The 9,413-nt window shown below is 50.8% G+C and overlaps 1 protein-coding gene across 1 annotated transcript in view; it reads left to right on the forward strand.

The window, feature by feature from the left end:
• Positions 1-6,329, forward strand: part of SASH3 (SAM and SH3 domain containing 3) — a 13,609-nt gene extending 7,280 nt beyond the window's left edge. Inside the window, exons 3-8 of the mRNA XM_077766156.1 lie at positions 566-712; positions 2,083-2,221; positions 3,439-3,587; positions 3,738-3,947; positions 4,102-4,252; positions 4,805-6,329. Coding sequence (XP_077622282.1) covers positions 566-712; positions 2,083-2,221; positions 3,439-3,587; positions 3,738-3,947; positions 4,102-4,252; positions 4,805-4,995 — 987 coding nt within the window. The 3' untranslated portion in view covers positions 4,996-6,329. The remainder of the gene's footprint in view (positions 1-565; positions 713-2,082; positions 2,222-3,438; positions 3,588-3,737; positions 3,948-4,101; positions 4,253-4,804) is intronic.
• The last annotated feature ends 3,084 nt before the right edge of the window (positions 6,330-9,413 follow it).

Genomic DNA, 9,413 nt, shown 5'->3' on the forward strand with positions numbered 1-9,413 from the left:
TCACCCACATTCTTTTCAATCACAAATTACAGTGGACCTTAGAACAACATGGGTTTGAATGATTTAAATGGCACCGGTCCACTTACATGCGGAAGTTTTTCAATAAACCCAGGACAGCACTGTAAATGTATTTTCTCTTCCTTGTAATTTTTTAAATAACATTTTCTTTTCTCTAGCTTACTTAATGGTAAGAATATAGTATGTAGTACACATACATACAAAATATATGTTAATCTACTGTTTATGATATGGGTAAGCCTTGTGGTCAACAGTAAGCTATTAGTAAAGTTTTGGGAGAGTCAGATGTTATACATGGATTTTCACCTGTGTGGGCCGGGGTAGGGGGGATTGGGTGCCCCTAACTCCCATACTATTTAGGAGTCAACTGTAATTATCAAATTAATTACAAGTTAATAGGGCTGAGTACAGGACTAGGAGGGAAGGGGACTGGGGCCTCTTATTTCTACCCCCCCATCCTCTGCCAGGACCTGAGGGCCTAGTTTTGCCCCCAGATCCTGGACCCAAGATCACCAGGGTCCCTGGACTGCCTCCTTTGTCATCACAGATTCCAGAAGATGACTCAGGTGTCCCGATCCCAGAAGATGCTGGGAAGAGCGGCAAAAAGCTGGGGAAGAAGTGGAGGGCCGTGATTTCCCGAACCATGAACAGGAAGATGGGCAAGATGATGGTGAAGGCCCTGTCAGAAGAGATGGTGAGGCCTGTGGTCCAGTGGAAGGGTTGGGGACAGGGAGGATGGGCACTTCTCTGGCAGGGTGTGAGTATGACTACCTTGACAGCCACTGCTCCGGTACCATGCCTAAAGGCCTGATTCAATACCAGAAGGAAGGTCATATGGAGGAGAGCTCACTCAGCCATCGACCTGGCAGCAAGGCATGGTCTTGAGGTAGCAGGGTAGGGCCTGAGGATGGGTGGAAGTCTGGGTAACAGAAACATCCTGGAGAGGCAGGCCTGAGGAGGGAGCCGCTAACAGAGACATGAGACTGCCTGAAGCAAATTCATCCACCTCAACATCTCACTTAGAACCAGCCTCTGGGATTGGGAAGACTTGATTCAAAGAAGGGCCCCCTATGAGGGAAAATAGAGAAGGCTGGCTCCAGCCAAGGGAGAAAAGGTAGCACAGGCAGCTGTGGGGACCAGCACGTGCCGGTAGCTGAGGTCACATAGTGAGGGTGCTGGGCTCATGGCTCTTACAGAAGGTGCCCCGGCTGTGGTGCCCTCTATTCTGCTCGAACTGGCTCATCCTGGCCCAGGCCAGCAACTGGTCAAATTTTCAGGAATTTTGTGAGCCAAACGTAAAACTCAAACAGTGCTGAAAATGAAATTATATGAGCCTAGAATTAGATAAGTGATATAACAAATAAAGAGATGACCATCAATCTTCAGAACCCATAATTCCCCTACCCTTCTACTCTCTCTATGCTCTAAGCTCTTGAGGGCATTTGCGCCTACAGTCTCTGTGCGGTGGCATTAGCCTATCTGGTGTGTTGCTGGGTCAGTGACTTCTCAGCAGTGGCTTGATGTTGGCCGAAGCAGGGGGGATTCACAACATGGGAATTGGCAATGGCTACGAATCAGAGATTTTGTTCCTAGAGAGCCTGTTGTGAAAGGGCCACTGCCACACTGGGGTGTGGTGAGGTGGAGGAGCTGGAGTCAGGCCCACTTGGTTGTGGGTTCCTGTGTGACCTTGGGAATGCTCCTCCCTTGCTTCTCTGTAAACTTGGGAGGGTCATGGTGCTACCTTCTGGCGTCATTGTGAGGATGAGATAAAACGGCAGGCAGGGCTGGCACATAGGAGCCCAGTGGTCTGCTGGACTCTGCCAAAGCACATTCACACAGCATAGCAGTCGAGCCTCATTCCACAAGGTAGGCAAGGGCAAGACTGGCATTCCCACTTGAAAGAAGTGGAAACTTGGGCTCAGAGAGTGCTGGGCAGTCTATAAGCAAAGAGCCCACACTTGAGCCAGGCCCCACTTCTCCACGGAGCCCAGGCCCATTTCCTCTGCACCCAGAGCATCCCCATGTCAAGGCCTCTCAGGGCTCCCTGCCTCCCCTCCCCTGCAGGGAGATACTCTGGAGGAGGGCTCAGCCTCCCCCACTTCACCAGACTGCAGCCTGGACAGCCCCAGCCCTGAGAAGATGGCGCTGGCCTTTTCTGAGCAGGAGCACGAGCTCCCGACACTTAGCCGCCAGACGTCCACAGGTGAGTAGGGGACAGAAGGGAACATCTGCTGAGTCTGAAGAAAAGGACTGGGTTAGGGCCGTGCAGGTGGCTGTCGGAGAGGGAGGAGAGAGAAAAGTACCTTCACAGTTTACCTGCTGGGAACTTCTGAGCCCTCTTCACATTAAATTTTCACAACAATCTCATGAGGCCAGTACTATCATCCCCACTTTATTGATGTGAAAACTGAGGCTCAGTGAGATTTTTCACTTGCCCAAGGTGACCAAGTCTTGAGCTCAGGTCTGCCTAGAGGAGCTGCCACTTGCTGTCCCCGGGCCCTGGAGGGGCCCAGGGTCAGAGGAAGAGTCCCATTGTTCTCTTGGACCAGCTCACCCCCACCCTTCCAAGAGGAGCTAGAGGCTACAGCACCTGGGCCTCTGACATTCCAGGCTGGGGGTGAGGGTAGAGGGTCTCCAGCTGGGAAGACAGCCTCTTGGACTGCAGCCCTTGGTTTGCTGGGCTCAGGGTGCCACTTGGCATCTTCTAGATATCTATGGGGTTGGACAGCCCTTCCTGGAGGAGGGGCTGCAGACCCACAGAGCCACTGTCCTTCTCACTCCTCAGGCTAGTTCTAAGTTCCATGCTTTTTCTCTGTCTCCACAGACACCTCCCTGCCCCCACCGAAAGCCACTTCATCCCTCCCCTCCCAGAGAGAAATAGCCCATCTGAGTTTCCATGTGACGTTATAACTAGACACTGAGTCTTATTAAGTAGAGAAAGTAAAATCTTAGTTTAGGGCTTGGTTTCTCGGGTGCAAGGTGGCTTCCAGGAGCACTGGAGTAGGAGTCAGGAGACTTGGAGTCTAATGGACCCAGTGCTACCAATTATAAGTTAAGAGGCCTTGGGCTGTCAGTTGCCCTGTCTGGCCTCACTTTTCCTCTTCCGTTCATCATGGTATTGGCCCAGTTGGTCTCTAGAGGTCCTTCCAAATTGCTCATTCTTCAATCTGGGGGCCATTTCTCCTCCTGTGGGCAATCATTTTCATGTATGAGGCCACGAAAGTAAAGCTGTGCTCCTGCAGCATGGTTGGGGGAGGGGGGACAGTCAGAATCCCTTCTGCAGCGTGAGACTTGCCAGAGCCCAGCTTTCTTCCCCAGCATGAATCCTAGGGATTTCTAGCCCCTGGAAGGTACCTCCTGGATACTGCCCCAGCTGTCTTAGGACAAAGGTGACCCTCCTCCCTGCCCCATCTCCTGCAGGCAGTGAGCTCTGCAGCCCCAGCCCAGGCTCTGGCAGCTTCGGAGAGGAACCACCTGCCCCCCAGTACACAGGGCCCTTCTGTGGCAGGGCACGAGTCCACACCGACTTCACTCCCAGCCCCTATGACCATGACTCGCTGAAACTGCAGGTAAGGTTGGCGTGTAGGCCTCTCCTGAGCCTGGCAGGCTGTGCTCATAAAGGAGACTGCATTGAGCCAGGATATGACAGTGTCCGTGGAGGCCAAGGCAATATGCCTCCTCTTTCCCCTGCTCCACTGTGCTCTCCTGTCCTCCCGCAGAAAGGAGATGTGATCCAGATCATTGAAAAGCCACCTGTGGGCACATGGCTGGGCCTGCTCAATGGCAAGCTGGGATCTTTCAAGTTCATTTATGTGGATGTGCTGCCTGAGGAGGCTGCAGGGCCTGCCCGCCCCAGCCGTCGACAAAGCAAGGGCAAGAGGCCCAAGCCCAAGACTCTGCATGAGCTGCTGGAGCGCATAGGCCTGGAGGTTTGAGCTGGGACCTGCACTGTCATCTAAGATCAAGGGAGGCACACTTGGCCCAGGAGTGGAGGCTAGGGCATGGTCAGCTATGTGGGAAAGGGGGATCCCAAGCGGGGGTGGCTTGTAAGTGGCCACACTGGTGGTCTGCCTCTGCTCACAGGAGCACACGTCCACCCTGCTGCTCAATGGCTACCAGACACTGGAGGACTTCAAAGAGCTGCGAGAAACACACCTCAATGAGCTGAACATCATGGACCCACAGCACCGGGCCAAGCTGCTTACGGCTGCTGAGCTGCTGCTGGACTACGACAGTGAGTGGATTTAGGAGCTGGGTATGGGGGTGGCTGCAGGTATTCCGGGGAACGGAGGCCTGTCTCGGCCCTACTTCCTGAGCACACTCAGCTCTAGCACCCCTCTGCAGTGGGAAGGTACTTTCCACACTCCAATTCCAGTCTCAGGCAAAGTTTGTGGACAGAGGGGTCTTAGGGATGATCGGGTCCAACTCCCTTTGGGATCAAAGGGGAGACTTAAGGCTAGAGAAGGTAAGGCATGTACTCAAGGCCTCAAAGCTGGGTAATAACAGAATCAGGAATCAAGCACAGCTTTCCCAGCTCCTAGCTGGGTGCTGAAGAAGTTTGGGCTCCTGGGCTGGGTTGCTGCCTTGGAAACCACGCCCATGTGGTTCTAAGCCAGAAAGGGTGAGCAGGGCAGGGATGGTGGTGGGTGCCCAGAGGGAGAGGCTCCCTACGGTAGACTTCCCAGAGTCTCTAACCACCACACAGGGGTCCCTGGGGCTTTGGAATCCCCTCCCAGCTAAGGCACAACCAACCCCCACATTCCATCTCCTTCCTTGGCCCTGGCAGCCGGCAGCGAGGAGGCAGAAGAGGGCACTGAGAGCAGCCCGGAGCCAGTGGCAAACACAGTGTCCGAACCCAAGGTGGACATTCCTCGAGACTCTGGCTGCTTCGAGGGCTCAGAGAGCGGGCGCGATGAGGCCGAGCTGGCAGGCGCTGAGGAGCAGCTGCAAGGCCTCTCCTTGGCCGGAGCACCTTGAGGCAGAGGCGGTGGCACAGGCCGAGGCTGGGCCCCAGCGGCCAAGACTGGGGATGGGCCCGGCCTCCCGCGGAGGCTCGGACCCCAGAGGACTGGCGCTGAGCCCGGTCCTGCTCCCCTAGCAGTGCCCAGGGCTGCGGAGGCTGGCCAGGGCCCTCCCTGTAGGCTTGGCTAGAGTGGATGCAGAGCCAGCCAAGGGCACATCCCACCCTCCACCAGCTACTGACAGCACAGAACTTTCAGGTACCGCCTGCTCCCGGCCACAGCAAGTGGGACACTGCGGAGCCATCCTAGCCATGTTCCTCACCACTGAGGCCCTCAAGCCCTCCTCAACCCCACACCACTTTCCTCTATCACACTGCTCCCGAAAAGGAGGCAAAGTCAGTGTTTCAGGTAGGTTTCAAAACCCTAGGGAGGCTGGCCATTTGAAAGGACCCTAACTGATCATGGGTCCATACAGATTTCCCTGACCAAGGCTTGAAGAAAGCCACATATACCTTTTCCACATTCCTTCTCCTTAACTTTTTTAGAAGTTTGGCCACTAAATAGCTATCTGACTTAAACCGAGTGCTTTCCCCCATCAAGGTCTAGGACTGGTGGGGATTACAGTAGATATTGCTGAGGGCCTTGCCAGCTCTGACATCCTGTGGCGTTAAATGTCTGCTCTCCTGTCACCTGTGGCCAAGGACACCAGTGGAGTTTACTGAGGGAGCTGAAGGGGCCTTGGGCTCCCAAATGAAATGGCTCCTCCTGCCCATTCGTTCCATACCTCCCCACGTAACTCAAGCCAAGATGCAACTTCCTCCAGCTTAAAACAATACGACCCTTCTCTTCTACTCCTGGCGCCATCCAACACTTCCCCTGAAGGCCAATGGCAGACAGTCAGATGTGACTTTCAAAGACAGAACTGCCCCTCTGAAGCCAGAACTGCCCCTCTGAAGTAAGTCTGGACTCAGACTTGGGCCCCCATAGGGGTTCTTACAAACAAAGAAAGCATGAAGCTTGACACTGAGGAGTCCACTACCCTCAACTATGCTTTACAAGAGGTTTGGATATACCTTGAGTTCTAGAAGGGGAGGAAGCTTATCATCAGTAGGGGGCTTCCCTTGATGTCAATATCAAGTCTGTGCCCTGAATTCCCACAGTAACCCTTCCCCAGGGTCCAACTGGCCTGGGGACAGGGCCCACTACGTCTAGGACTGCCTGCTTCATGAACACACTTCTCAACCTACTATGAAGAATTTTGTTAAAAGCTACCTTGGGGGAAAGGTTTGGGTGTAAATATGAGGGGATAGAGGGGGGTAAGTTGGCAGCAATAAACATAGATAGAACTAATTACAGTCTCCAGTTATCTTTCCTATGGAGAGAGGGTTGGGGGAAGGTCAGATCAGTATCCTTTGAAGCTGGACTCAGCAAAATGATCTCCAATGACCTTTCAGGGTCATCTGTTCCTTCCCTGAAGATGATCACTGCCCTTGATCCTGCTGACCTAAAACTCCAGTTTGAAGCACTAACTGGTTCTGCCCTCCCTGCTAGCTGGCAATCCTCAGAGTACAGGATTCCAGAGCCACAGGTCTTGCTGGGGTCTGACAGCGTGAGTAGCTATTTCCCTCTTCCTAGAACAGTTATTTAACGAGAGCCTTGAAGATCTCCACCAGTGAGGAAGGACCCATGCTAGGGGCCTTCCAGGATCCAAAAGGGAGAAACTTGGATTCCACAGGGCCTTCCCTCTAAGGCCACCTCTTCTTGGGCCCCACCCTGCCCCCACTGAAGCTATAGCATCTCCTGGGAGGTGGGACAGAGACAAAGACCTCGCGCTGTTTCTGCTCCCCGTGAACTCCACACTAGGGAGGGCAGACTTCTGTAAGAGCTGCCGCCAGAGAGAATGCAAGGCAGCTTTGCTTCCAGGCTTTGTTCTCAGCTATGCTCACACCACTGCCCTTATAGTGGCTGTGGGTCACAGGCAGCTGCAAGCGTGATCCTCACCAGAGAAACCAAGAGAAGCCCAAACAGCCTCAACACTCCAATGATACTGCGTACTTTCTGCCATTTAGTGGGCACTGACCGGGGTGCCAGAAAGCAAACACTTGGCATTTATTCTCTCAGATAATCAATCTCCACAGTAACCCGCTCCCCCAACCCCCAGGTACATGCCATCATCTTCCCACTTTGCAGAGGAGGAAACCGAAACTCAGACAGGTTGAAGAATTTGAGTAGGGAGTCCGATGAGCTTTCAGAGGCCCCCCACACTCCAAAGGGCAATCTGAGCACCTGTCATGTGCGTTTGACACCCTTTGACCCGGCCATTCCCCTCATAGGAATAATTCACAGAAAGAGCCACACAAGTGCACACAGATACTCACAGCCATTTTGTCAGTAAGGGTAAAAAATTGGAAACAATGCGGGGCTGCGGGGCGCTCAACTCAGTCGGTTGAGCATCTGACTTTGGCTCAGGTCATGATCTCATGGACCATGGGTTCAAGCTTCACATCGGGCTCTGTGCTGTCAGCTAGCTCAGAACCTAGAGCCTATTTTGGATTCTGTGTCTCCCTCTCTCTCTGACTCTCCCCTGCTCATTCTGTCTGTCTCTCAGAAATAAATAAAACATTAAAAAAATTTTAAAGANAAAAATCTTCGTGATTTTTTGTTTAATTAAAAATTTAAAATTATACAAATAATGTACAAACATTCCTGTTGTAAAAGAAGTCTGTGCTGCATCATTGGGGGGGAAACGAGGACTAAAACATTATAGACTGATTCCATTTTTATTTAAGAAAAGGAAAACATACAAAAGAATAAAGACTGGGAAAATCTGCACCAAATGGTTACCAGCGAGACAAGTGCGGTGAGTCTGGGGGAGGGAGGGAGAGAAGTGTTCACCTTGTACATTCTTCTTGTGTTTGAATTTTAAAAGTATCTATTATTTTATGTCTATTTAAAAAGGAAAAATATTTTAAGTTTTGAAAAAAAATAAAATGAAATAAATAAATAAATAGGCCTAAACCTCTGGCCTCCAATGTAGGACAGTAGAAAAGTCATTCTCCTGCTATCTTTTGGCACAGGCTTCTGGAAAGGTGGGGAGTGAGGGATGAATAATGCCCAAAGTACTTAAAATCCACACAAACTAAGGAGACCTTATCAGAGTAGATTCCTAAACCTTTGAAAATCCTTGGGTAATACCTATCTATTAGGTGTAAGCTGGGGAAAGGAAAATATCATAAAAAGCAAAATCAGACTGAGAAAGTATTTTGAACTCCTCTCTACCAGTGGGAGGGGAGTGGAGAGTATCTCAGAGTATCAGGCCCCAGTTTTGTGTATAGGCTGGATACAGGCTGTAAGTAGGTGGTTGTGAAAAGATTTCAATGATCACAAGACTTTGGGATAGGCAGCTGAGGAGGGGCAATGAGCAAACTGTACTCTACAGGCCAGGTCCTGAGGGATGAGAAAGGCAGGGCCAGGTGGGGCTACAGCCCAGGGTCCTAAGCGCCTCCATCAGGTAGGTCTCCCAGAACCTCTTTGCCAGCCTATGGACATCTAGAAGATGTCAAGGGTACCCTATCCCAGCAAACCAAGTCCAATTGGCTGAGACTTTCCAGCTGGAGACCCTGTATCCCTTTCCCCAGCCTAGTATTTCAGAAGCCCAGGCTCCCCTTGGGAGAGCGCCGGTGGGCTAGTCTAAGAGGGCAATGGGGGTCTTCCTCTGATCTTGGACCCCTCCAGGGCCTGGGGACAGCAAGTGGCAGCTCCTCTAGGGTAGGCAAAGACTAGCAGTTAAGAGGCAGGGCCAACCTGAGTTCAAATCTTAGCTTCTTTCACTTAGCTCAGTCACCCTGGATAAGTCACTTAACCTCCTTGAGCCTCATTTTCCAAATCAATAAGATGGGATAATAGTACTAGCCCCATGGGGTTGTTACAAAGATTGAATAAACTAGTGCATGTAAAGTAGTTAGCAGAGTGTCCAACACAAAATCATTGCTTAATGAATGATAATATATATCTGATCCCCCAAATCCACATCACCTTGCTACCTCCATTTCCCTCCGTTCAAGGCCCACCTCACCTCGAATCCCTAGTCAGTGTAGTGACCAAGAACAAAGGCTTTAGAGTTAAACTAAAGTGTCTACAAATCCTGGCTCCACCACTTACTAATTATATGACTTCAGATAATTATATACATACACATTTCTTTTCTGTAAAATAAGTAGAATAATCTATATTGCAATATATAAATGCATCGAGCGAACACATTGCACATGCTAAATGTGCACAATGTTAATTCTCAATTAAAAAATAATTTAAAAAATTAAAATTAAATTTAAAAAAGAATAATGATCTAATAATACCTACCTCTTTGGGTTGGTAGAGAAATAAACGAGATAATGTATATAAGGTTTCTGGCACATAATAACAATAAATGGT

This window comes from Crocuta crocuta, unplaced genomic scaffold (genome assembly GCF_008692635.1).
Source record: "Crocuta crocuta isolate KB4526 unplaced genomic scaffold, BGI_CrCroc_1.0 scaffold1133, whole genome shotgun sequence".
Classification (NCBI taxonomy): Eukaryota; Metazoa; Chordata; class Mammalia; order Carnivora; family Hyaenidae; genus Crocuta; species Crocuta crocuta.